This window comes from Camelus dromedarius, chromosome 7, assembly GCF_036321535.1.
Source record: "Camelus dromedarius isolate mCamDro1 chromosome 7, mCamDro1.pat, whole genome shotgun sequence".
NCBI lineage: Eukaryota > Metazoa > Chordata > Mammalia > Artiodactyla > Camelidae > Camelus > Camelus dromedarius.
The window spans coordinates 42,207,824-42,235,383 of NC_087442.1; the positions used below are offsets into that span (position 1 = coordinate 42,207,824).

The 27,560-nt window shown below is 43.0% G+C and overlaps 1 protein-coding gene across 2 annotated transcripts in view; it reads right to left on the minus strand.

Moving 5' to 3' along the window:
* Positions 1-27,560, minus strand: part of CREB5 (cAMP responsive element binding protein 5) — a 381,842-nt gene that overhangs the window by 273,705 nt on the left and 80,577 nt on the right. For both annotated transcript variants that reach the window (XM_064487484.1, XM_064487485.1), the window contains exon 4: positions 23,146-23,267. In XM_064487484.1, coding sequence (XP_064343554.1) covers positions 23,146-23,267 — 122 coding nt within the window. The remainder of the gene's footprint in view (positions 1-23,145; positions 23,268-27,560) is intronic.

Sequence of the window (27,560 nt, forward strand, 5' to 3'; positions counted from 1 at the left end):
TTCTCGAGCAAATTGGACAGGGAGACAACAATATGAAAGGCAACTGGATCAAAATGCCTCTCTCTCCTCTCTCTCTCTCCTTTTTTTTTTTCCTTCCAGAAATTCCTATCCCTGAGGCCCGAGGCACTGTTGGTCTGGGAGTCTTTTCACTAGAACTTGTCAGGATAATACTACTCACAAAGCAGATACAGATTTGCTTTTCCAGGGCTGAGTGACAGGATCTGGGTCCCCAGAACGTAACTGAAAAGCCCTGTGCCCAAGCAAACGTTGGAGTCCCAAATTTGACCTGTCCTTGTGATTCATAAATGTTGACACTTGCTTCTTATTTTAAAAAGAGATATTGATCCAGCCTGCGTAGCATCATTTAGGAGAAGGAGGGGGAGGGGAAGAGGAGAGTGTGGAGGAGGGAGGAGGAGGACAAGGCGGGACCTCTCAGGGCTTTCGCTCAGGACGGGCACCCACAATACACTCAAGGTTTGGCTATGGTACCAGGAAGTAAAAACAGCCCCAGGAACGTCAAGCTCGTTCAGAACAGAACAGGAGGCCATCCCTGCCTAATACAGGACTAAGCCCATTGAAGGCTTCTTAGAAAATGTCATGTAAAATGCAGAGCTCAAAATCCTACTAAAATGCCCTTTAGCCTTTTAGAATTATGAATTTCTTATCAAGTAGAGGCTAAAATACTACATCAGGAAACCCCTGTGGCACTTTCTGATATGACTTTTTGACAGTCTGACCTAGGTTACCATCTCCATGTAAAGTGTAGGTATAAATGGGAGGAAAGAAGGACAGCAACTCTGCAGGAACGGATGCGGCAATCATAATTTCCACACATCACATGGCCCTGAACAAGTTATCTGGTCTCAGTGTCCCTAAGTTACTTTTTCCTCCTGAAGTTTATTATGTTCATGCAGTTACAAAGGTGGAGGAAGGAAGGTTATGTACAGCATGGCCTTACGTTCATCACACAAGTTCTGAGTTCCCCTTTCCTGAGGCTGCCTCTTTCAACGTGAGTCCCAACTGAACTATGGGACATTTCTTGTACTAAGTATCTTCCCCTCTGTGTTCTCAAAAATAGGAACTTACTCCCACTGTGTGCCAAACACAGTTCTAAGTTATTGCCTTTATTAACTATTTTCTATAAGGTGGATACTGTAATTATTATTCCATTTTTCAGATGAGAAAACTAAGGCTGTGAGGTACAGTAACTTCCCCAAGACTGCACAGCTGACAGAAGCTGGGATTTGAGCAAAGACAACTCAGCTCTTTTGGCAGGAGGCCACATTTCCTGGCCACATGGACCTCTCCATGGGGCTTTCTAAGTGTCCTCCCCACATGGCACTGGCTTCCCTGAAACCCTACAAAATCCTGCTTCACAAGCAAATGTTGGATTCTCAAATGTAATGAGTCATTTTCCACTGCGTGTGTATGAGTGTATACAGTATTTAATTTAGACGTTGCAATAAATTTTTAAAAAGGGAATGGCTCCTCACATTATTAGTATTCAAAAATCTATCTAGAAAATACAGAGACAACAGAGAGTAGATGTTTAATAATGACATGGCCATTATTTCAGCTCGTGACCTATACAGTTTGGAACCAACTCTGAAGCATCTTGGATGCTTACTTTCTGTTTTCTTTACTGGTTCTGCTGATCCTTCTGTATGACAAATAGATAATTCTCAAAGATCCACTCTGACTCTCTTTGCCTTTCTCTTTATATTTTCTTTCTATGATCACATTTAACATTTGCACATATGAGCATCAAGTCATACTTCTGTGTTTTTAAAGTCTCACTTTTTCATTAGGGTCTCCACATGCCTCTATTGGCCAACTTTCAGAATTCTTATGCAAAAGAGAACTTGGATAAGTCTGCCAGACAGTATGATGGGTTGAACTGTGCCCCTCTCCAGATTCACTTGTTGAAGTTCTGACCCCCAGTATCTCAGAATGTGACCTAATTCGGAAATAGGGATGTTGCAGATGTGATTAGTTAAGACAGAGTAGGGTGGGCCCCCTAATCTAATACAATTAGTGTCCTTATAAAAAGGGGAAATTGGGACAGAGACACACCCACATGGAGTACACCATATAAATATGAAGTCGGACACCAGGGTGATGCATCTACAGGCCAAGGAACACCCCAAGACTGGGGCAAACCACCTGAATCTAGGAGAGGGGCATGGAGCAGGTTCTCCTTCATAGCTCTCACAAGTAGTCAACCCTGCTGACATCTTGATCTTGGACTGCAGACCTCGGAACTGTGAGACAACCCCTTTCTGTTGTTCTAGACCACCTAGTTTATGGTGCTTTGTTACAGAAGCCCTCAGAAACAAATACAGATGGTAAAGGAAAACAATAACAAAACTTGGCATCTCTACTACCAAAAGATCTCTAAAGGACAGGAGGTGTGGTTATCTTGCACGCATCGGTTGACCATGGGGCTTTCCTCAAAAGATTATATTGTGTCTTTTTCCTGTCACCTATATATATATATATATATATATATATATATATATATATATATATATATATATATAAAGCCATTTGACCTTCCAAAAGCACATTCCCGAGTAAAACTGGCAAAACCTCAGAGTGGACAGTCAAGGTTTCCTGATCTCGCCCAAGAAAGCGGAAATTTTATTACTCTTTCATGACCACAAGGTATTTCCTAAGCTCATTAAGCACATTTTTCCTGCACAAGATCTTGTCTTAATAAGGCCACCGACACCCCATTCTTCTAGCCTCAGTCACTCGGGCAGGATAAAAGGTTGAAGTGCGGCTGGAGATGAGAAGGGGCTCTGGAGAGTTCCAACTCTGTTTATTTTGAGACACACTTTGCTCCGACGTGGTCAAAGCATTAGGAATCGGAAGAACACAAACAAAGCTAACTGTGGCGAAGAGCCAGGGTAAAGGGAGGGCCAGGGTGAGGTTCTCTTCAGCATCTTACCAGGAGGGCAATTTTGCATAGCCTTTTATATGATAATCACAGCCCCTTCGTCTGTATTGAACTTTGCAGCAAGAAGGAAAAATAAATAAATAAGGCTGACTAATGGCTTGTTTCCCCAGAGGCGGCTTTTTATGGGATCATATGTTTTTTCAGCTTTTCAGTCACAGTTTCCTGCTTGGACGTGAGGAGCCCTTGACATTGGCTGTGGCTTAGTGCACTCTGGACAGCAGCCCAAGCCACCTCGGAGCAGCTGGGGAGGGGTCCAGCTGGACCCCAGCACCTTCCCAGGTCACAGCAATGGCGAACCTTGTCCCGTTCGATGAGCTGTGCTCAGCGGCAGGCCTTTCAACACCTTCCAGGTCAAGCATGGCCCTTCTTATCCAGTTGTGGTGAGGAAAACAAGGGTCGGGCGCATTGGGAGCCTGTGACAAACAGTCTGCAGGCATTCAAGAGCAAGAACAGCAACTCTGAACTGCTTTTGTTCCTGCTACGTTCACTGCTGCTCCTTCCAGTGTCAGGGGGTACTTTTGGAATTAGACCATCTTGAGTTTTTAAATCCCAGCTCTGCCACTGGGTGACTAAGAACAAGCAACTGCATTACTGAGCTTCCTTTCTTACGGGTAAAATTGTAAGTGATAAACCTGCCTTGTGGACCTCTTACTAGGATAAGACATATTGTCTGTAAGCCACCTGGCAGGTAGCGGGCGCTACGCAAGAAACAGCCAGTGCTGTTATCAAGTGTTTCAAGCACCCCCACCGTCAGGACGACTCCCCTGACAGACCACCGTATGGCAAGGGAATGCGGAGCGTCTAGTCTGCATTACCTTTGGAGCTGAAAGTATCCCGAAGTTGGGCTGAGCTAACAAACAAGCAAAAACCATAGTCCTCCAGCTCCCTCTATGCGGTTTTCACTTTATTTCACTATTTTTGAGTGGGAGGAAATTATTCTGGACTGCCTTCGGTTTTGCTCCCCCTGTGAGAGGGCCCTAGAGCCTGGGGAACAAGAGTAGAAGAAAGGAGAGAGACAACTTTTGTTCTTTATTTTCCCAACCTTGGATTGGGCAGTTGAGGGAATGAAGAGGTTGATTAAAACGCACCACCCTCTTAGCCGTGGGTAACTGCAGTTTAATTATGCTTAGGGCAGTGGTTTTATCATATTAAATTTGTGAAAAGTCACAAGATGAGTCATGGAAAATTTTTTGATAAAATTGTGGAAATTTGGGACATCTGTGATTTTTTTTTTCCCCTTGTCTCACTCCTTTCCTACTTTACTGATCCACCCTTTTCTGCCTGCCAGCAGGGCTCTCTGCAGGGAGCCATGCTGAGAAGGCTCCCTTCCTACCCTCAGCATTCACTCCCTGAGCTTCAGGCTTTGCTGAGCCTCACATCTTCCCTGCATTCTGGGACTGTCAGAGCCCATCTCCTTCCAGGGGGCCAGCTGGTCGCACAATTAAGTTATGGAAACCAGTTGCATGCTCCAGACCATAGCTTCCTAGTTGCCCCCACAGAAGAACCAGGAATCTGTTGCCTTTCCTCATAAATCACTTTCCTCTGCCTCCAAGTTTGCTGTGTCAGAAAGACTGGGCTGCTTCCTTGGTTATGGGGACTTACTAAAAAGTCACTCAGTGCTCTCCCCTCTCATTGCCTCTCTGAGATCCAGCTTTGATGTGATAGGCCCAGAATAGCCCATAAAGTTGTAGAGGTACCCCCAAAGAGATTTCTGTGATGGATAATGGTCAGAGGATGGCCAAAGAAGGGAAAGAAATATTACATTCTTCCTTGAAAATACCATGTTGTTCCCTTCCAGAGAAACACACCAATTCTACAAGTGCAAGTCTTTTTTTTAAATCTAAAATGTTCACTAGGGTAATAATAAGTATAATCACAATCACTCATTTTTGTAGCACACTGAAGCTTATACACCACTTTCACATAATTTAGAATCAAAATGCTGCATATTCTTGATGTCAGCGCATCCTCAAAAACTATCCTACTGGATGTGTTTCTTTATTATGAAAAAAATCCCCCTTGACAGTTACAGAACAACTGGTGCTGACTCAATCAGAGCCCGTGTCAAGAAGATCTGCTCACCTGAAGACAGACAGAAGCCATGGGCCTGGGTTTCAAGAAATCTTTGGACACATTCAAAATGCCCTGAAGTGGAGGATCTTCAAGATGGCAGAGTTTACCTCCTCCCACAAATACATCAAAATGTCCAGAAGTGACAGTACATTCAAAGAGAGTATGGGCAGGACAAATGTCACCATAGCTTTAGCATGAACTAGACAAAACACGCTCTCCCTTTGTTAAGTCTATTCTATATGCAAGGCTAGACCCTTTACACTGTAACTTTACAAGGTAGATAGAAATGGAGGCTCAGAAGAGGTAGGTGACTTGGGAAGGCCACAAGACCAGTAAGTCATGACATCTCAAGCTCTTTCCATTGCAGTTGTGCAAAGTTGGCTCCAAAGGATTATGGCCCCATAGGGTGTTGACAGCTATTTCACAGAAAGAAAAGGGTTCTGTGGTCAAATAGTATGTTAGAAAAATGGTGGGTTGAATGAAATTTCTTTCACACAGGACCTCCTTAAGCCTTTAAAATGCCAATGTACATTGTGAATCCCCCAGAGAAAGGTAAGAATAAACAAACAGTGAACATCTTGACAAAGGAATTCTTAGAGGAGCAGTTCCTCAGAATAGCAGTTTGCGAAGCACGGTTCTCAGACCCACGGTATTACTGTTACTTTGGAACTTGCCACACCCAGACTTACTGAATTCTGGGCCCCAGAATTTGTCTTTTTAGCAGATTCCCAGGTGATGCGGCATATTTTGCAGGAGGAGTTTTCCAGTGAAGGTGTTTTAGCAAACCCTGAATCAGAAGTACTGGTGCGGCACTGACCTTTGGCTATTGGGTTCCAGTAGCAAAAGGAAAGACAGAAGGACAGGCTTTTACTGGGGCAGAAAGTTGGTCTTTCAGCTTTTATTTAGGAAGGGATAAGAGTAATTGTGGTTGTGATGGTTCCAAACTAGTTCTTGGAAACTGGAAAAGCCCACTTGGGCATGCCTCACTGCAACTGGCCAGCGTGTATGTCATGCCTCAGCTCAAGCTTCCTGATGAGTTGCCCTCCTTGGATACAAGGTGAAAGAGTCAAAATCCTGCCACCATCATGGATTTAATACTTCATAGCTCTCCCACTGCTGGTAGGGGGTGCAGAGTCTGTGTCCAGAGGTTAAGCACCTGTTGTCCCAGGAGTAATAAGGTATGAATAAACTGCATACCACAAGTAGAGAATGGAGGGCCTCACTAGGTCTGTAATACGTGTGACAGAAAATAAAGCAGCAATGAATGAACCATATGAGTCAGGGCCTATGCACATACCCATATTCTCTCCTGGACACCTATCCCAGAAGGACCAGGACTGGCAGGCATGCAGCACCTCTTTTGTGTATAGCTGGCCTTGAAATGTCCAGCACAGCCAGCCTACATGGCCCCATATACACTTTTCTTCAATCAACCCAAACTTGCCTAAACCACAAACACAACCTTGATGTGAGATCTGCCCAAAAGAGAGTTTATTTTTCCTTTCTTATTAAGAATTTAATTTCTGAGTTGGGAAATTATTTTTATTAGGACTCTTTTTTTAAGAATTATCTAGGGGTTTTTTGCAGGGGCAAGTAATTAGGTTTATTTATTTCTTTATTTTTAGAGGAGGCACTGGGGATTGAACCCAGGACCTCACGCATGCTAAGCATGCACCCTACCACTTGAGCTATGTCCTCCACTGCAGGCTTATTTTTCTTTACCAACAGTGTTTTGCAGTAACCAAAACTCTGGTGGTCCTCAACACCCAGACATTGGAAGAAGCACATCTTTCCAGGAAGCTACTCAGATGCCAAAGAAGACAAAGTGAGATGGTATTTGTGAAATAAGCATTTTTGTGGATATGCAACTGAGGAATAGGTGAATGTGTTCTAAAGATGTTAAGGTTTATTTCATTTTGTCCCATGTGAACTTCTATTTCACTGCTTGGAAGAAAGCATCCTTGAACATTTTTTTCTGACCTGGAAGTCAGCCTAGCCAACATCTGCCAAACCTTCCTAAAAATAAACAGTGGTATACTCACTACCTGGGTCATGAAAGGAAACGTTGAGGAAGCCCCGAGACTTTGGATTTATATAAAAATCACCTGTAACAACAGGAGACTATCTCCTGCTGGGTATGGATCACAGACATCAAACCCAGCTCTGAGTTTCGACTAAAGCCTTTGGAAGGTTTTGGTCTCTCGGTCCATTGCAGTGATGAAAGGGACTTGTGAGTCACAACTACCACCTAAAGTCCAGGAAAAATTATGGGCATAGAGTATTTGCTTAGTTTCCCATCCCAGATTTGGCACTAAAATCTCAGCTGCCTCTGATCCTTGGGTATCATATAGTGAAGGGGATGAAAACAAGAATTATGGAACACCACTGCACATATGTCACAGTGCTTTACACAGGAGGCTTCACTTGCCATAAACAAAGCCTTATGAGATAGACAATTATCACCCCCATTTTACAGATGAGAAGACCAAGGCTCATAATGTTAGGGTACTTAAACTGTCTAACCTACCACTCTCCCCATCACACACGCACACACACACACACACACACACACACACACACACTGTGTTAGGAAATCCTTAGCTTACCCGTATTATACTACTGTGGCACAAACTATTTGTCACTTTTTATTATAAGTGCAGGCATTTTGAGGGCTATCTTATTGTATCCCAATGACTGTCACATATAAAACTTTGCTGAATAAGTAGATGAATTTCTTTTCCAAAGCCTTCTTGCCTTCAATTCATGATTCTCTACATGGTATGGCTATTAACCAATAACTATGTTATTGGGTATTTTTCATCCTCAGTCATCTTAGCTCCTTCATGAATGAGCAAATTTCTTGAAAATAAAACAGATACTGAAACTCTTTAAGAGCCCTCTCTCTTAGAAGGTAATTCAGTTCTCCTTGCCTCGGATAAACCAGCTAAAGTAACCTTGCTGTATGAGGACATTCATTCACGCATCTGTGTTCATTCGTTCACCCATTCCAATGATTCTTCATGGAGCTCCTTTCATGTGTGAGATGATGGTACAGGGCATGATGGAAGAGGGTAGGCGGTGCCTTGAAACAACACGGCTTACAGTCCAGCGAAAGAGAGGAGAACGCAGCATGTCTGAGAACGTAAGGTAGGCAGGTAGAAGTGCCATAAGAAGTGCTTGAAAAGCAATGTAGGAATTCAGGGGACGCCAAAGTTGCATCGAGTGAGGGGAAATCAGACAGGGCTTCATGGTTGTGGCATCTGACATAGGCTTTCATGGATGGGTTTGATTTGGTCAAAGATGAGGGGAGGGGAAAAATCTTCCAGGTGGAGATAACTGTATGGACAAACACAGTGAGGTGAGGAAGCCACAGATAGGTTTAGGGAAGGGAGACAGTCCATTTTCCTGACCAAAAAGACACAAGAGAGAGAATGACACAGAAGAGAAAACTGGCAAATTAAGTCACGGTCAGATCCTGAAGAAAATGCAGCTGAACTGAGTAGCCACAGTCACTGCTATTTCTACTTTACATGTGATCTCAGAGGAGCTTTGGATGCAACAAGAAAGCCAGACTTTCCCCCATACCCTTGGACTAGCCGCTCCCCTAGCAGAATGTATCCTTGGTACCTGCCCCACATCACACAGCACCTGGGGACATACTAAACCCTCAGTAAAAGCTTGTTTGATTGAATTGGGAGGACATAATAGAAACATTTCCAGTAATGGAAGTTGGGGCTGGAGGGAAGGAGCACTGCAAGGCTTTCCTTTAAAATCCAACGTTTGAGTATATAACATTGACCACAGCCTATATACCAGCAATGACTCTTTATCCTACTGCCCAAACTCCAGTAACACCCAGAAATAATAGTGTAGCAACCCCCACCCCAAATCCCAAGGCAATGCCCTGAGAGGTCATGGCAGCATTCTCCTAAGCGTGCTCTCCTCGGGGGCAGTCATTCAAGCAGACATCACTCTATCAGAATCTAACGTCAGCTTCAAATACAGCTCCTCTCGACAAACTTTCATTTTACTCCGGGAAAGCAGTAGTCATTAGGACCAGGCATGGAAGGAAATACTCCATAGCAGGAGGATGTTACTCACAAAACACCAGAGATGAGAGGATGGTCCCATGTCTGGTTTGGACCCGGGATTATGTGTTTTGGTGAGTAGGGCAGTGGCGGTGGACCACATGACCTCGGTGACATTGAAAAATGCATCATGGAGAGAAGCTGCCTTCCCCATCGCCCCCCACCAAGCTTTCAGGGCCAGCTGTGCTGCTGCAGCCCCAGCCACAGAACACAGGAAAATCTGGGGTTGAGATTGGAGGCTGACAGAAGAGTCTTCAAAGACCAGAACAGAGTGAGTGCAGTCAAGGTTTTTTCACGTATTTGTGGAGAGCAAGCCCAGCCTGATGTTTGGCAAAGCTTCCACCGAACTTTCGTTTTTAAGTAAATTAGCACGTATATTAAAATATACAAGGCCTGTAAGGGAATAAAGATAAAAAGAGGTGATCTGAAGGAGTGGGAAGCACAGGAATTTTCCAGCAGACACTCTATGTACAAATATTAGATCTGTAACTTCCTTGTTTTGTGGCTTTCAGCAAATTATTTAAACTGTTAAACTTTAACTTATTATGATGTTAAATAAAGGTAAAAACATCTATAAGATTGCTGTAACGATCAGGGAATAAAACTTCTAGCACGGTGCCTGACAAACAGTAGGAACCCACAAATGAATGGTAGTGAATTTTATTATTACTAGTTCACAATCTCAACTTCTAATAATTTGGTGTCAAATTTCTGCTCTATGCCTAATTTGCATAAAAGGGGCTTTTCACTTATCTTTATCTCTAAACTCCGTTTTCAGAGAATCATGGAAACTGGGAGGTGGAAAGAAACTTAGGCTTAATATAACCCAGCCTGGACGTAATCCTGAGGGATAAATTAATATCCTTTCTTAAAATATCTTCCTGGTATGCAAGCTCTCTGTGCACCAAAATCAGCCTTTATTTTTACAGACAGAAACACAGGATTCTGGAGAGGGAAGACCATGGAAGTGCTCTGAAGAATGCCAAGCGAGACTCACAAAGAAATGACTTCTCTGCGGAAGGTAAAAGAAATCCAGTCATTTGGTCAGAGCTATTGCTGTTTTAAAAATCTATTAAATACAGTGATTGACACAGTAGAAGGGGTTATAAATAAACAATAAATCATGCAATTATTACTGTTTGAATTTTGGCAAGATGATAAAACGCGCAGGGGTATAATCAGGAAATAACAGAAAAGATCTGCAAGGCACCCCTGCAATTAGTGATAAACAGAGCTTGGCTCCGAGTTGGAGCCCCAATATGGCTCTCATTAAAGAGCCTTGGGACCTGTTCCTGGGGCAGACCTCTGCTAGCTGGGGGAGAAGTGAGGTAACCAGAATGTCAGTGCACCCCCCCAACCATATTCAGATAATCTTTTACTATAGTATTATAACCACCTGGGCTGAAATGACTACCTTATGCTGCGTGAAGACCAATCCACGGTCTTCCGAAGCTCTAATTGAGATGTTTCCTGTTCTCAGGTTTTTGACTCTTTCTTTTGTGATACCATAAACACACACACACACACGTACACACACAGGCACTGTGCAACGGGTACCCTCACTCATTTTCTCCTTCCCACTTTCCTTTCACCTTTTATTGATGGTCCCTCTTAAACAGATAAATGCTCCCACACAAGTGATACCACTTAAACAGATAAATAGTCCACACCGGAGAGACACAGAGAGCATGGGAGAAAACCCTGTCTTATTAGACTGGAAACAGACACACTATATTAATGCAAAAAAAAAAAAAATCAGCATATGGTTCTAATAGGCTTTCTTAAAATGATTTATCAGCTGTGATTAAGCCCTCAACCAGCATGTCTATCTTCATAAATAAAGCAAAAGTGTACCTTGCTCTCAAATGTATCTGCAGTATCTTATTACCCAGCCCTGTGCACTGCACTCCACTTACAGCATGGCTCTGGGGAGCCAAGAACTTGTGTGCAATCACAAAGTGTGTGCTCCAAAGAGACTGCCAAGATTTAGGACTCTTATCTCCGAGATAGTCTTACTAAAAATCCATTACAATGAAGGTTTATCCCTTCTCTCTGTGCCACGGAGCTCGGCATTGCTGAAATATGAACAGGTAATTAAAAGGATATGCCTGATTTTACAGTGAGCCCAGTGACACTGAATCACCAAACAGCTGTTGGGAAAGGCATCTGGCACACGGAGCAGGTTACCTCTGCCGGGGATTGGGAGGGAGGTGTGGAAAATGAGGACCACTTTAAGAATCAGAATTGGTCTCTTTCTTCTCTTCTAATGGAAAGACAAATGCAAATATTGGTCATCTTGGTCAGGCCCTCATTCTTGGGCTGGCTAACAGGTCAGATGATCTCAGTGGCACACATGAAAGGGGCTTCTCGAACTCCCGGGGAAGGGATGAGGAAGTCGGTGCAAGGACTTCCAAACGAAGGAGGAGGAACTGGGTACGAGAGCATGAGCCCAGTCAGCCATCAGCGGATGTCTGAAACTGCACCGAGTCAACCATTTCATGCTCACAGGGCCCGGCTCTGTTGGAGTGGTATTTACTCTTTGATTAAAAGCCAGTAAGTCCAGGAGGATGAGCTGAATAAATCCCACAAAGCATCCAAGGAAAGCATTTTCGTGGCTAACTTCCTTTCGAGCCATTCCTAACGTACACACAAAGCCCCATTCATATTCTCCCTTCTAACGCCAACCTGTCCGCAAAGATCAGAGACATATAGGACGTCCCCTGTCCTATAGGAACTTCCCAGGCTTTTCTCTACACGTCCCCTCTCAGTTTGACTGAAATAGAAACGTGCAGTCTCAGTGTCCTTTAACAGCAACAAACCACTGGTACACGATTTAGGCAAGTTTGCTGTGGCTTCGTGAGGTTTTTGTCAAAAGGCAGGAGATGTTAGGAAGGGCAAAATGCAAAATCTCAGGAGGTTAAAGAGTGCTGGGACTCAGTGCTGTTAACAGGTTGTTTTTCTGGAAAACACATCAGTCCCTCGTATTGGAGGTGCAGCCCAGGTTGCTGCAGCCTGTGAGTGTTAGACTCAATTAAGAAAACGCCACTAATGAGGTCAAAGCAGCTCCTCTCTCCCGTGATCACAGGCTGCACCCCTGGCCCCGGCCAGCTGTCTGGCAATATGTGCTTCTGGTCACAAGGGGGTCCACAGGAGGGAGTGTGTGTTCGGATTCGTGCAAATCCATCACCACTAATGGGAAATCACCCCTACGTTCACAACCAGCTGATGGGTCAACCAGGCGGCTGCCTTCACAATCAGAGGGCAGCAGGGGGCTGTACTTGGACATCACATGTCTGTTAAAGCTGGTGTTGAATTGGACGTTGTAGGCAGTGCTAGGTAATGGTCAGGAAGGCGAGGAATTATTCACAAAGCCTGATGGCCCACTTTGCCTAAGACACGTACTCGTGTATATGTGCGTTATTATGATACCAATAAAGAAAAACATCTGGCAGAGATCTGGAACAAGAAGCTATTTCCCTCCTCCTGCTGTGCAGGGAAGAGGCGCTCTTCAGGCAGCGTGGTTACCACTGCGTTACTGTCTCTGTGAAAGTGGACTTGGATTTCTGTTTCCAGGACCCCCTTCAGAACACTTCTTTTAGTCAACATCAGAAAGAACATTCAAGGTGAGATGCTGCAGTAATATGTGAATCTTACATTGTCTACCTAGGAATTAGCTTTATTTTCTATGCTCCAGACATCAAGATGTTTGAACGATGTATGTTTATAAAACTCCAAGGCCTGGTTTGCTGGTAAGAAAATGAAGTCATGCATGACTTTTAGAAAGTGATGGGACGGAGTCTGGATTTCTTGCTCTAATCCTGAATTCAGACAACACTCTGCATCACTTCTCCACAATCCACACCGGGGCCATTGTGATTAGCACAGGATGGGTTGGGAGGCTATTATCAGGTGGACCAGCAGCACAGAGATATCACAGTGCCCATCACACTCCGGCACAAAATGCCACAAAAGGGGCAGTCAGAACTCTGGACCGTCTTGTTCCCTTTCAGCCACTTAGGGACCAACCAAACGGGGCTGGGAGGCTGGGGCTCACACTTTGCGCTTTATACTCAAGAGCGCCATGGATTCCAGGCTTGCTCTGGAAAGGATAGGAATGCCCTGGCCAACTGTGCCAGCGAATACTGCAATGGCGTCACGTTCATAAATCCTCTGGGAAACTAACTTCCTAAGTTCTGTGCATAACAAATCATACCGGCAGAAGCCAGGAAGAGGGTGACTTCTTTGAGAGCAGCTGTGATTCAAAATGTCCAGCAATGCATCATCTGTAGTCAATCAACCCAACATGCACACAAAACATGACTGCTTGTCTTCTTTGGGGACATGACTGTTTACAGGCCCAAATACACCCCCACCCAAATATAAGCCACCAAGAGAAAGGCAGCACCCAGCATTGACTCAGGCAGAATTTGATCAGCAGTGTGATCAACTTTCAAAGTTTTCATGTAACAGACAGTGCCTTCTGCACGTAACTCAGATCCCAGGGACGTCTGTGGTTGCAGCCACACTGAACCCAAAATGTGGGGTTCGCCTCACTTCACGGAGAAGACTGAGGAAGCCCCCACCATGCCAATGAAGGGAGAACTTGCAGGTGGGACTATCCGTCCTTCTAGCTCCAAAGCTGCCCAATAAAACAGCTTACATTTGCCTTCAGGTCAAAAGTCAAAATATCATCTACATACACAACCATCTGATTCTGCCAACGCTAGTGAATTTTATTAGAAAACATGTGCTGAGAGGAGATGCTGAGAGGGAAGCCCTTCTGGCATTCTGTTTCACTCCAGCACCTAACGAGAAACTGGCCCCAACACACAGAAGAGCCACAGGTTCAAACAGGCTAAAAATAGCCTTTAATATCCCAGAAAGCAAAGAACAAAGTGAAGCCCAGGGATGTTCTGGAGAAGACTGTAGCCAATATTCCATCACACCTGGGATGCGAGGATCATCCCGGCCCAGCAGGTGAGTGTGCCTAGCTCCCCGTGGGAAAGACTGACCTCCTCCCCAATCCAACCAGTTTGTGAGCCCCTCTGGGTCATCAGAAGAGCCAGTTCCCCAAAGTGTAGGAATGTGGCATGGGGGGTAAAAATCCACTATTCCATAAACTGTCCTAGGCTTTTGAGCTCTGGTGGTAGTTGAGTTAAGAACAAGGAAAATGTCCCTCCAGGGTGCTGGTGTTAAAAATCAGTCACTGCACCCTAGGTTTGAGTCGACAGCCAACATGCTGGAAATATGGAGGAAGGAATGTTCGGAATCCCAGTTCCTGGCCTCAGCCTTATCAATATGGAAATAACTTAACAACCCACAAATGCCACAGCAGGGCTTCCAGAGTAAATCACTCCCATACCTGCTCCTAAACATACTTAATGTTCACCTGGATTTATGAGATGATGGAGCAGAGACTCTTGCAATTATTCTATTATTTTCCTTTTCTCTTTTCACAACATCAGTTTTTTTCTCACGTCTCTACAAGGGGCCCAGGTTAGTGATTCTTAGCTGCAGATGCTCAGCACATCTAACATTTGGCCCAATTTTCTAAATGCAAGGTTTTTTTTGTTTTTTGGGGGTTTTTTTGTTTTGTTTTTGTTTTTGTTTTTTGCCCAGAGCGGAAGCTTCATCTTTTAGTCATTTTGTTTTAATCTGGCCCAGAAAACAGATCTGTTTTCCTGCTTGCCTTTGGGAGCATTAATGCAGGGCCTCTCAGAGGACAGGATGTGCTTCCTCTGCAGATGCAAAAGCCTCCTGTCCCAGGTACACACCAGCCGCGTCTGGTGGGTTGAAAGTCCTGAATTACTCACAGCTGGAAATGGATTCCTTCAGAGGACAGTGTCCACGCGCTGTGGAGATTCCACTTGGGTTAATACCTTGAAATCCCAGCCTGGCTTTCCTGCCTTGGGACAGGTAAGGAATGATTTTTAACCAGCTGAGATTCCACCCCAGCCCAGAACAGAAAAATCTTCCTGATGACAAAGTCTCCAACTGGGAAAAGCTGCCCTTTTCTTGGCTCTTAAAGCAGAGCTTCCGTAATTGTTTTAGTGAGGAGCCTCCCAGCCAAATAATTCAATCGGCCTAATTTGCAGCTACAATGAGGCCGCCTGATGGGAAGGCGGGCCAAACAAGCGGTCCTCACAACCCGAGAAAGGGCTGACTATGGTGCCTGGGGAGCTCCAGGGCTCCATTGTGTTTCTGGCTATTTTTAGCTTCTTTTCTTAGTCATTTTTAAGTGCCCCTCCACATCCCAACCCCATCCTGGTCTGGTTTTTTCAAATGCATTCGATGCATAGAATCTCCTAGAATCAAGACTACAGTTCCTGACACACTCCCTTTTATACCTATGACATCCCACCAACACTAACCCCTCGACTTTTTAAATAATGACAATATTTGGAGGAATTTCCAACTTAACCACAAGTGAGAGGCAAACACTTTCAAGAACAATATTTTTTCACTTGTTAACATTTCAGTTCATTTTCACTTATTTAAAAAATGCATTTAATTTTGCAATAATAATGCTAAGTTATTTCTTTAAAGTTGGGTTAGAGGTCAAAATATTTTCTTGGAATTTGCAGCAATAACTCAGGAAGTAATGATGGACTAGACTTGAGGTGCTAGAAATGGAAAATAAAGAAAGACATGAGGACTTGGTCCTAAGGAAGTTGACGGGACCTACTGAGTGAGGTAAAGGAGGGAGGGAAGGCAAAGCCAACTCTGGTGGTCGATGAACTATGCCTCCGACGGACCAGGGGTGTCAGGCGTGGTGGTGAGTTTGTATAGGAAAGCCTTGAGCACATTCTTGGGCAAGTTGAGTTATGAGCAGCAGTGGTATATTCAAACAGGAATGCTGGTCACGGCTGGAGATTAGAGACTAATATTCAAGGTGAAGACTAGATGCATAGATAAAGGAACTGTCTGGTGGAGTTAATGGTTAAGCTATGAGGATGTATGAGTTTTCTGAAGAGAAGGTATAAGCGGAAAACACCTGAGGGTGGATACAGCAAAAGACAAGGAGGCAGAGAGAACAGTCGGAGAGGTTTTAGGAGAAAAGCCAGAACAGGTCATGCCTACCACTGGTCCCCCTTAGTGAGTGCCTATCAACTCTTTTTGTCTCTTCTGGAGTTTATTCTCCTGTATTTAAAATGAAGTACACAGTACTGCTATTATTATTCCTCGTTAACCAGAGTGACCAAAATCAAATGATCATTAATAACATGTTCAAAATGTCAGATGTGGGTCTGGAATATGCTTCATGAGTATATAAATACTTTGACTGTTCCCACACCCAGTCACAAGTGAACAGGACATACTGGTGCAAGAAAATAACTATTTTATTCTGCAGTATTTCCAACACAAACAGTGGTTCCCCACTCAACGCCAAGTTTCCTGTGGCCAACTTCATGTTGTCCTTTAACAAGTCCAACCCTCCCAAGCTCTTCTCCCCAACAGCTTCAAGTGGACACATCAGTGCCTCACAGGAGAACACCCTTCACAGCACGGAATGAATGCAAACCTTTCTATCCCAAACTTCAGCCTCTGAAAACCTTGTAATCGCTTCTCAGAAAGACCTCAGGCAGAGACCTCTATCTTGCCAGCACAAAAGTCATGTGATGGCAAATATAAATAAAACCTATGACACAGAAACTTAAATGCTTAATACTGAACCCAGAGAAAAATAAAACCTGACACTCACGGGCTGAGACACATTCATCTGCAAAGACAGCCCCACCCTCACCCCCTCTCAATTTGGCCCCTAACACTGGCTGGAGGGAGGGCCGCGAACTGCCAGATGAGGTAGCATTAGAAAGTAAATCTGCAGCCTCCAGAGATAAGAAGCTTTTCTTTTAATGTGAAAGTTAGGTTGTGAAGCTCCATCCATTAAAGTTCAAATGAGGTGAATATACAAACCGTCCAAGGGAGGAGATGTACAAAGCCCTGGGGCCCCTCTTGGTCAGTATTCCTCCAAGCTGTGGGCCTTCCCTTCCTCATTATCCACATCAAACACATTTGACTTTAAGGGCTCACTCTGCAAGGCAACAGACAATGCCTTTTGAGGATACCCTGACTTTCCATCAAAAAACCTGCCCCAAAACTCAGTGAGTTTTTTTTTTTTTCTCTCCCACTCCATTTTAAAGTGGAGGCTGAGCCTGACATCACACCATGATTCACTGGCATATGTGGAAGTGGATACCAACTCTTAATAACCTCCCTTAAGTTTGCGCTCATTAATCCTAAGTCCCAGGGAACTAAAACTCATGAAATAGCTTCCCGTTTATCCACTGGTTTAGTCATTCCCCTGAGTAGGATGCAAAGACCAAGTCAACTTCTCTTCTAGTGTCGAATTCCACCAAAGCTGAGGGCACCATTGAAACCTACGTGGAGAAAGCTGAAAGGGCTTTACATTCATAGCGCGCTAAAATGGGGAGGGGGAGGACAAGAGAATCCCTATGATATTAAGGGTTAGATTTTCCAGTTATTGAAGTGGGGGAAGAAATAGGTTGTCATCTCTCAGAATGTTGCCAAGGGGTATTTCCTTTCAGCCATGCTTATTAAAAAAAAAAAATCCCAAAAGATCAAAAACAGTCTCATCTACTAGGAGTTAGCAAACATGGTGCCATTTTCAAAACCTGAATAAAACCAAGTTTAGGTTTCAGAATATTCTTTTTTTCCAGACTTCTGGGGCGGGATGGAGGAGAGGGATTGTATTACACAAATATCATAGAAGCAACACGTTAACATCATTGGAAGCATGTAGCTGTTGCAAGTAACTTGGTATCTTTTATTTTCCCACAGTGCCACTCATGCATTCCCCAGAGAGGAGCGTGCCAGCTAGCCCTTGATAGAGCAGGACCATGTGAAGGCAAAGCACCTGCCTCTCTGTGCCCTCTCTCCCCAAGTAACTGGTGGTGTCGGTAACATGATTGCTGGGTTTAACAGAATTTAATCAGATGGAGCAGCTGACTTTTCTGAGCTGAGGCTGACCTGGCCATGCCGTTTCATGACTCCTGCTGAGCTGGGATCCAAGATCTTAAGATTGTAGCTTGTCCCTCATTCCCATGAGTTAAACAGTCAACACCCTCTGGGAATAAGCTACACTTTTCATCATTTGGGTAGGAATTCTAGAGCATGGAAATGCCCTAATTTGCTATTGCTGCCTCAGCATAATGAGTCAGATTTAGGTCCTAAGGGAGGATAACAACACTTAGCACTTACACACCACACTTTTCATCTTCAGGGTCCGTAACCAAATTAGGCTGTGATGTTATATTTCACTCAGCAAGACAAAGGACTTCATTTCTAGGCCTTTCAACTTCCCTTCCTGTCCTACACATACACACATATACATGCACACAACTGTTATCATATGATGACGCTATCTCCCACTTCCAAGATGTGCACTGTTGGATCTGTTTTTTTTTTTCTTTTTTTTTTTTTCAAAAAAAGATATCAAATATGAAAGGTCAATTCACCCTCTTCTTTTTTTAAAAAAATCTTTTTGGTTTTTGTTTTTTCCTCTAACATGGAACACAAAATCAGTATGCTGATCACCAGTTATTGGAGTCCATTCAGCATTACTGCTAGGGTTCCCATACTTGACTTGATTCTTCATGCCTCATGGTCTTCTGTGTCATCTCTGGCCACTGTGAAGAGTTGAAGAGCCTGTCTTGGACAATCTGGAGGACTCTGCCAAGTTCCCTGCTCAGACCTCTTCTCTACCTCATCGCCATTCACTCCTGGCCCAGGTGATTCCATCAAGTACAGTATTTAAACAGCACTGTATGCCAGTGACTCCCCAGTTCACATCTCTGGATGGGTCCTGAATTAAAGACCTATATATCCATCTGCCAGTTCAGTATCTCCACTAAACAAGTCTGCAAATAATCTCAATTTCCCCCTCAAACCTGCTCCTTCCATAGGCAACTCCATCCTTCTAGTTGCTTAGGCCAAAGACCTAGACTCATCCTTAATTCCACTCTTTCTATCACTCCCCAGATCCATCCATCAACAATTTCTGTTAGCTTTATCTTCAAATTAGATCCAGAATCTAACTACCCCTTCCAGCTGTACCTTGGACCAATCTGCCATCATCTTCAATCTAGATTCTTTAAATACCCTCCTACCTGGTCTCTCTTTGCTATTTACCTCCAACAGTTTACTTTCAACTCGACAGCCAAAGTGATCTTCTAATATATAAGTCAGATCCTATCACATCTCTGCTTACAACTGTCCAATGGTTCCCCATCTCACTCAGAGTAAAAGCCAAAGTCTGCAAGGTCTTCCTGGATGTGACCTCCCATGCCCACTCTTTAGCGTCACTACATACGCTCCCCTTGCAGCTCCTCCAGCCCACAGAGCACCCTCCAGCCTCAGGGATTTGCACTACTTCTCTCTCCACTCTTATGCCCAGTACACACCAGGTTCGAGCTTTCTCCTTATCCAGGTCTCTGCTGCATGCCTGCATACCAGTGATGCCCTCCGACCATCCCCAGCACTCCCTGTGCCCCTTCCCTGCTGTATTCTTCTCTATAGCTCTTATCACCTTCTGACATGTTATACATCCTATTGCTTTTATTTGCTTCCTGTTTGTCTTGCCCTCGTTTGCAAGCTACCCGAAGGCAGAATTTTGTTTTTGATTTATTAATCAACATTAGTCCATGGTACATTCACCAATGCCTTGGACAGTGCCTGGTACATGGTGGGCCCTCAAAAATATTTTTTGTGTGAATAAATAATAAACAAGAACTTCTCATCTATTTCAGCACATGTACTGGCCTGACTTCTAAGCCACAGGCAAGATGAAATTTGTGATGTTGCCAGTGAGGGATGCCTTTCCTGGGGGGGGAGGGGGCTGGAAAGCTTATTAAAGAGTTTTGAATCTATGAGTTCATGCTAAAGTGGAAGACTGAGGCAATTATGGAATGTGTTGTTTGATATATATGCTGTGGATACAGACATTGGGGCTTTTTCCATTGGTCATGACCTACCTCTAGCCTGTCCTCATTCTATATACACATCGGGATGCTTTTGGGAAAGGGTGTCAGGATTAGAGACAGTCTATAGAATTTACCCCAAAAGACAGCCACATGGCCTAACCAAGGATCAATTCTCTATTTGCTCTTTAATAGAATTTTCTATGCCAACCTTCAGCAAGAAATTTAAAAGTGGAGGGAAGGGCCAGACTAGTCTTTCTAATATTTTTGTATAAAGTATATAGAAAGTTCAATTAAGAACCTTTTTAAACCAAATTCTCCAGTTAAACTAATCCATCTCCCGCTTTACTAAAACTTGCTGAGAGAACTAATGCAAGACTTTTGCTAAAAAACTCAGAGGAAAAGAAATTAGAAGAGAGTTGGAGCATAGAATTAAAAAGAAATAGTTACCTGATTGTGCAGCAAAAAGGGAAGAAGAAGAAGACAGAACTCAATGAAGACCAGGTATGCACTGAATAAAGAATTTGTATTCCTACTTTTCAAGCGGGGACAAAGAAATGAAGTAGGAGCTAGGGGTGGCAGTGTGCCAGGGATGTTGGGAGCTGGAGAAATGTGGTCAAAGGGATGAGTAAAAGTGCTGGCACATTGGAAAACATCTCCTCCTTAACTCCCCACCTCCCCACCTCCCCACCTCCCCACCTCGGGGCTTCCAAAGAAATGCTAGGGCAGAAGCCACCAACATAGCCCATTTGGCCGCTGGATAAGTCACCATGCGTTAGGCCTCAAGAAGGTGCCCTCTTGGGTAGCCGTGGCCACCGAGCTGGATTTGGGCCTCTGGTGTGAAAGAGGCAATGGAAGAGGATACACCTCAACAGTCTGAACATTATCCAGCTTCTCGTGCGTGCAAGTGAAGTTGGGGTGTAAGACAGTGGTCTCTGGAGGGGCCTGCCCCTAAACCATGAGGGAAGCTAGCTGTAGGATCCCTCACCCATGTACTCATCATAAAATCATCACATGACTAAGAGCAACACTTGAAAGAGAAAAAAATGCGTTATTTCTACAATCGTCCTCCTCCACTTGGCTTGCCTAATTGTTTTCATTTTTAATGTTTAATTATTTATACTCTTCTCAACTCAAAAGGAATGAAAAGCAACTCAAAACATGCGCAGCATGAAATTTTTTTTTTTAATTAAAAATTGGGACCAGAGGAAATATAAACTAGAACTGAAAGTCTAGTCAGTGGGGGAAGTAAAATGCTCATTACAGAGTTCTAAAAAGTTCTCAACATTAAGTAGTCAACTTGGTTTCATGTGAACCAAGCAGTCAAAGCGAAAAGAGAAACAGAACCGGTTACAGGATTCTCATATCCACGAGGAGAAAATATTTCAGTTCCTCAGGGGAAGCAAACTATTTCCTGGAATTCAGATCTGCAAGAATTTCCCCCCGTGGGGCTGCATAGAAGAGATCATGAGTGCTCTGTAAAGGAGAAGATCTAAAACCACACCCCAACCGTGGGCTTCCTAAAGCTGTTCTTGGTAAATGCCTTCAGGAAAATCAAGGGCATACACTTCGGTTAAAATCATCCTATCAGAAATGAAGACAATACGGACCAGGTACACACCTTTCTTATAGTTCAGTTTAATCTATGAAGCCAACCATGACTATCTGGAGGAATGAATGAACTTAACCCCTCAGTTGTCTACACATGCTGCATTTATCAGGAGAAAATTTATTGCTCAACCAAAGGAAATTTACTAGACTTTTTGGTTCCTCTCTCCCTTGATATTTCCATGGCTTTTTTTTTTTAATCTATTTCTACTGCCATGAAATATAGAATGTACACCTTCTGTTTTTATTTAGTTAAAAATTTTAAGTGCTCAGAACAGTGTCTGGCAAATAAGTGCTAAATAAATGTTTGTTTTAAAAAAGAAAAAAGGACCTTCGTATCATTGGGGGATGGAGTGGGGGGATGGGCATCACGTATGAGTGACCAATTATAAATAAAAAACGTTGACTGAGATTTTATACTCCTCTTGTAACTTTCCCCCACTTCCAGGATTTTTCCTAAAGCAGTACAGACAGAATACAAACCCTTGGCTATTTTGATGTGAGGATGTGACAAGAAAAATCTGGTGGAAGGGGATTATTATAATTTCACATAGAGTAGGATTCAAAGGTTTTGAAACACTTCAGAGAAACAGCGGAGCCTTTTAAAATTCTTCTCCGGATGGGACAGCTGGAACTTTAGAATCCATTACAACGGAGCTGGTGGTGCTTCCTTTAACTTTCCTGGTTTAAGTCTCTAGCCATGGAATGTATCTAATGTGTTGTTTAGTACATTGTGGGCATTCAGTAATGGTCTATCAAAACAATAAAAAAAATACTAAAAAATGTCATGATCATATTTACTTGTGACCCTGTTTCCTTTCCTTAATCTGGTAAAGTGATTTTTAAATGCCAGCACAACATTACAATAAAAACTGACTATATTCTGGAGACATTCATAAAGTGGGTTTTCTACATTAATAAGAACAAATAATCCATACTTAAAGTGAACCTATTTGTTTCATCAACAACAGATGTTCAATAATATGACGAGGAAGGAATTATAAATTTGGTGGAAACATACTGGGAAGATTAAGGAAATCAGACAGTTACAACCTGGGACCAAATCAGATGAAATCCTCTCTCCTACCATTACAACTGTCCACTTGTCATCTTAGCCCTTTTGACCCTTGTCTTCTGCCCTCACCACCCACGTAAGGCTTTGCTATTCAATATTTAGCAAAGTAAAACAACTAGTTTTGAATAGAAAAATTCTCAGTTTATTTGACTCAGGTTCAAGAATCAAGTAACCTTTTTTTGGCTTGAATTTCATATTTCAGATCTCTGTTTTTCCCGTGATTTTTCTAGCTTTGGATTCTACCACAATCAGGGATTCACCCATGTTTTGAAAACCATCAAACATTTGTAAATGGATAAAATGCTGTGTTAGGACCACACTGGCACAATCTGCGGTGCCACCTAATTCCCAAGCAGGTGTTAGAGGAGGCACCTGTCCAGGCATCCGTCCAAGTGAACCTACCCGCTTGCTGCTCTCCTCCTCCTGAGCCTTCCTGAACTCATGCTCGAGGGAGCAGTCCAGCTCATTGAAGAGCCCCACTTCCTCGCAGTTCTTCAGGAATCTTGTTGGGGTCGGAGTCTGATCTGAAAACAGAGACCAAGTGATCATACATGGGATCTTTTCCTCCAAAGCCTGTGGCAAGCACGAGCTAAATTCACAAATTCCTTCCCCTCACCTTAATTACGATGCCAACTGGCCATTCGTAATCTTCCAGCCCTTTAAATAAAATAATAACATGGAAGAAAATAAAACCCTAACCACCGAAGGAGGAATAACGATGTTTAGAAAGCATATGTGAGGGCTTCCCAAACCTCCTTCTGGACAACTTCAGGCGAGGAAATCCCACCGTCAACTTTCTGGGGTCCGTATTATTTGAATACACATTGCAACATGTGGAATAGCTTTTTTTAACTGGAAAAAAAATGATTTAGCTAAAAGAAAGTTAAAAAAAAGTCAATGTTAAGCCTGATTTTAGGGGGCTGGGAGGAAAAAAGGTTTTGCAAATTTGTGTATCAAACAGAAAAGGAAAAACAAGCATTTGATTTGTTTTTCTTAATGAAGAATAAAAATTGAACAAGTCTTTCATTTTGAGAGTCACAGAAGGATGATGAAAGGTTCCAAGTCAAACACATTCAGCTTCCATCCCTTAAAAATATAATTATTAATTTAATTTTCCTTTGCTATAGCAAAAGAATGTTCTGAGAATACTCTTTAAAAGGAATAGAATTTCTTTCATATTCTTGACGATCTGGAGAGCTTACTACTTAGAAAACTGAAGGATCTGAAGCCACTATTTGTGGCTTAATATTTATGCAGCATTTGCAGTTTATAAAATACTTTCATACACATTCTCCAGAATCTAGTTCTCACAAGATCCTATATGGTAAGCAGGGTAGAATTACATCTTCGTCATTAGTAAGGACAGTCATCTTCCCTGGTAAAGGTGTACTTAAGTGGACATGAATAAAAGTGGGTGAACTGCCCTTTTCTCAGAAACAGAAGATTAATTTAAAAAACAAACAAACAAAAACGGAGAGGACCACTTCCCAGTGAGGAAGTCTGGCCATGCTAATTATTTTGCAAGTAAAGAAAACTGAAGTTCTGAGTGATGATGGGTCTTGTTCAAGGTCTCCCAGGTACATGTGGCAACGCCAGGATTAGAGCCAAGGGCTCGATGCTATTTCCACAGTGGACGTGCATTATTGCCACTGGAGCCTGCAGCACACACTGCTAGATGGATGATGGCCCTTGTCCGGAGTGACCTACACTCTGTCTGAAATCTCTGCACAGTCCTCTAAGCCATCACCACCAATCAACTGCAGAGGGCCCTCAGGTTGAAATGAATTTGCTGTTTCAGCACTCTCTTTATAAATGCCTATATGACAAGAAACTAGAATCCTATTTACTTTTCTAAGTCATAAGGAGAGTAGTTAATCCCAGTTAGTTATCCGTTGAGATTCAAAGACTATTTTAATATCCATGAAGCTGAAAATGACTTACTGTCCCCATTTAACCAGCCCTTCCAAGGCAATGCCTCCTGATACCCTATGGGTGCGGGGCTTTCCTACCTGTTAAGCACCCAAATGGTTGATTTGGAGTCTAATGCCACAAAACACCGATCAGCATTCTTCCCTATTCCTAGCCTGCTCTCCAAGATACTGAGCTCTCTTTGCAGTACAAAGAAAGCCTACCACAGATGATCATAAAGTGGACATCACAGATAAAAGATACGCAAAGAACTGGGTTTTACTGAAAGTGGTATTATTAGAACATTAATTAATTTACTGAGATCTACATATATGCCTATGTATCCAATATATACCTATAACAGTTAAAAATACCACACAGTGTTGTTTGGTATAAAATATAAAATTAGTATTTATGCAGCATTTTGCAGTTTACAAACATTTTCACCCACATTGTCTAGAATAGGATCTCACAAGATCCTATGAGGTAAGCAGGATGCATAATATTTTAGGAATAGAGAAATAAGTTCAGTACTTTGCACAAGGTCATACAATTTGTAACCATCTTATCACTTAAGTCCTCTCTTACCTTCAGAAATAATCCCTTCTCAATCTAAATCCCATGTCTCTGGTGTACGCGTAAAAGATGACATTGACAACCCAGAAATCTAGATTTGAAAATTGTGTGATTTGGGAGAAATTACCTATGTTCTCTGGACTGCATGTTCATTATCTTTCAAATAAAGTTCTACAGTTACATGATTCTGTGAATCCTAAAATCACCATCATAACAAAGTTCACTTCAAAAGTCACTGTTAATAGGTCAAAGAAACATACGACCACGTAAAGGACAGTTGAATGGGAGCACCAGTAACAGCTGGTTAGACACTAGAAAGTAAGCCAGAGGTAATAGCCAGATATATAGATAAAGGAGTTTTATGAACAGAAGGTACAAATAGACAAGACCGAGAGTGGAAATAAAAGGGGGGTGTGTGTGTGTGCACCCATGAGTGCACCTGTGTACATATTCTTCCATTTGTTGGGTGCTTATTCCATGCCAGGCGTGGTGCTAAATGCTTTGTATGCATCACCTCTTTAATTTTCACACCAACCACATTAGGTAAAAATTATTTTCTCCATTTTACTTATGAGGAAACTGAAACTCGCCTTGGACCACCATTTAGAAATTGAGTCACATAATTTTATTAGTAATTGACAATCCTAACATTCTTCAATTCTTCTGAAATATCTTGGAATCATTTATATCCGTCACACAACAGAACTACTATTACAATCTTACAGACTCTCCACTACATTGCAGGAACATTTCTGTGACTAAAAAAACCCTGAGAACACACCATATAACAGAACTGAAATATTAGACCACTTGTCATCAATGGGAACTTGGTTTGCCAGGTTTTAATTTTCCTTTTATTCCTCTATGCTTCTTTGTTGGAGATTTACAAGTTGAGAGCCTTGGTTCCGGGTAGAGAGAACGGTAATCCTAGAGGCTCTGTAAGACTCCTGAACTCTGAGACAAGTTCATGAGATGGTCCATGAAATTGAATTCAGGTTGGCATTTGGGGTCCCAAGCCCCAAGCAAAGTTGAGAGATGTTTTCTGTCTCCTCTAAAGCAAAATCATTCCCAGACACCAGCATTCGCCCCCATCCATCAGCAAGGAGGCTGGAGGAGCATGGCACGAGGAGAGTCGTGGCACCAACCAGCATGATGAGCCTCTCTGAGCACTAGGGAAACAGAGCTACGGAACGAGGGGAGCCATGGGCAGTAAAGACAGCTGGTTCCCTCCCGTCCCCAGAGCAGAAGACCCAGAAGAAGGGTCCCAGATTTGTTACCAAATGTGACTTTCTTTTCTTCATGATAGAGTGAGGGGAAAGCAAAACAGTTATCTATATCCACATTTGGAATATATAAGGCATGCTGTTCCTAATATTTAATTCATTTTCATCTTGTGAATGAGCTATTCTTTCCAGTTACAACAGGAACCAGAAAATGGGGCTTAACTTTTGTTTTAACATTTATTAGAATTAATACAGGGTCTCTAGTCATCTTTGATCCCACATGGTACCAGTTCCCAATAAGCCAGGAAATGTGCAAATCTTCAAAAGGGGGACAGCTAAATCTATCCGCAGCTTAAATAAAAAGAGGCAGGGTTTCTCGGCCACATGAATGCCTTGTCAAATAACTGTTTCAGCTGAAATTAGAGCTGAAGTAAGTGGGTGATATCCCTGGCCATAAATTAAAATTCTTGTAAACTACACTTTACTTAGAACAAGAGCATGCATCGGTTAGCTATGGCAGCAGCAATTTCTAAGTCCTGAATAATAGTGGCCGATGCTCTGCTCGTGGATAATATCTAAGGTGTGTTCAGTAGTGACAGGCCACACTCCAGGGACTTACAGGAACTGGTTCCAGTGGGAACTCAGAGCTGAGATGATCATTTAAGGACTTCTGCTCCCCTTTCTATCAGTGCTTCCACTCCAGTGAGGGTCATCTGAATGAGAGAAGGAGATAACCTCAACTCTCAAATTAAACTAAAAGTTGATAGCTTTCTGCTGCAACATATTTTGTTGTTATTATTTTCATAAATTGGCTGCAGAAACACCTGCACATTATGTTCTCGCAGAGAGTCTGCAAAGAGCACACCAGGTTCCCAGGAGATGCAGACACCTGGGGCCAGTGCAAGTAAGCAGTCTTACCCCCTCTCCAACTCCTGTCTCATGTCTTGGGGATGTCTTTAGCAATCAGTAGAGAGAGATTTGCACCAAAAGGGGTAAAATATCCTTTGTAAAGTTTGTCATGTTTCAATATCTGGTTCACTTCCTGGAGTGGTGAGTCTGTTTCTTGAAAACAGGAGCACCTTTTCATAGAATCATTGCCTCTGTAAATAG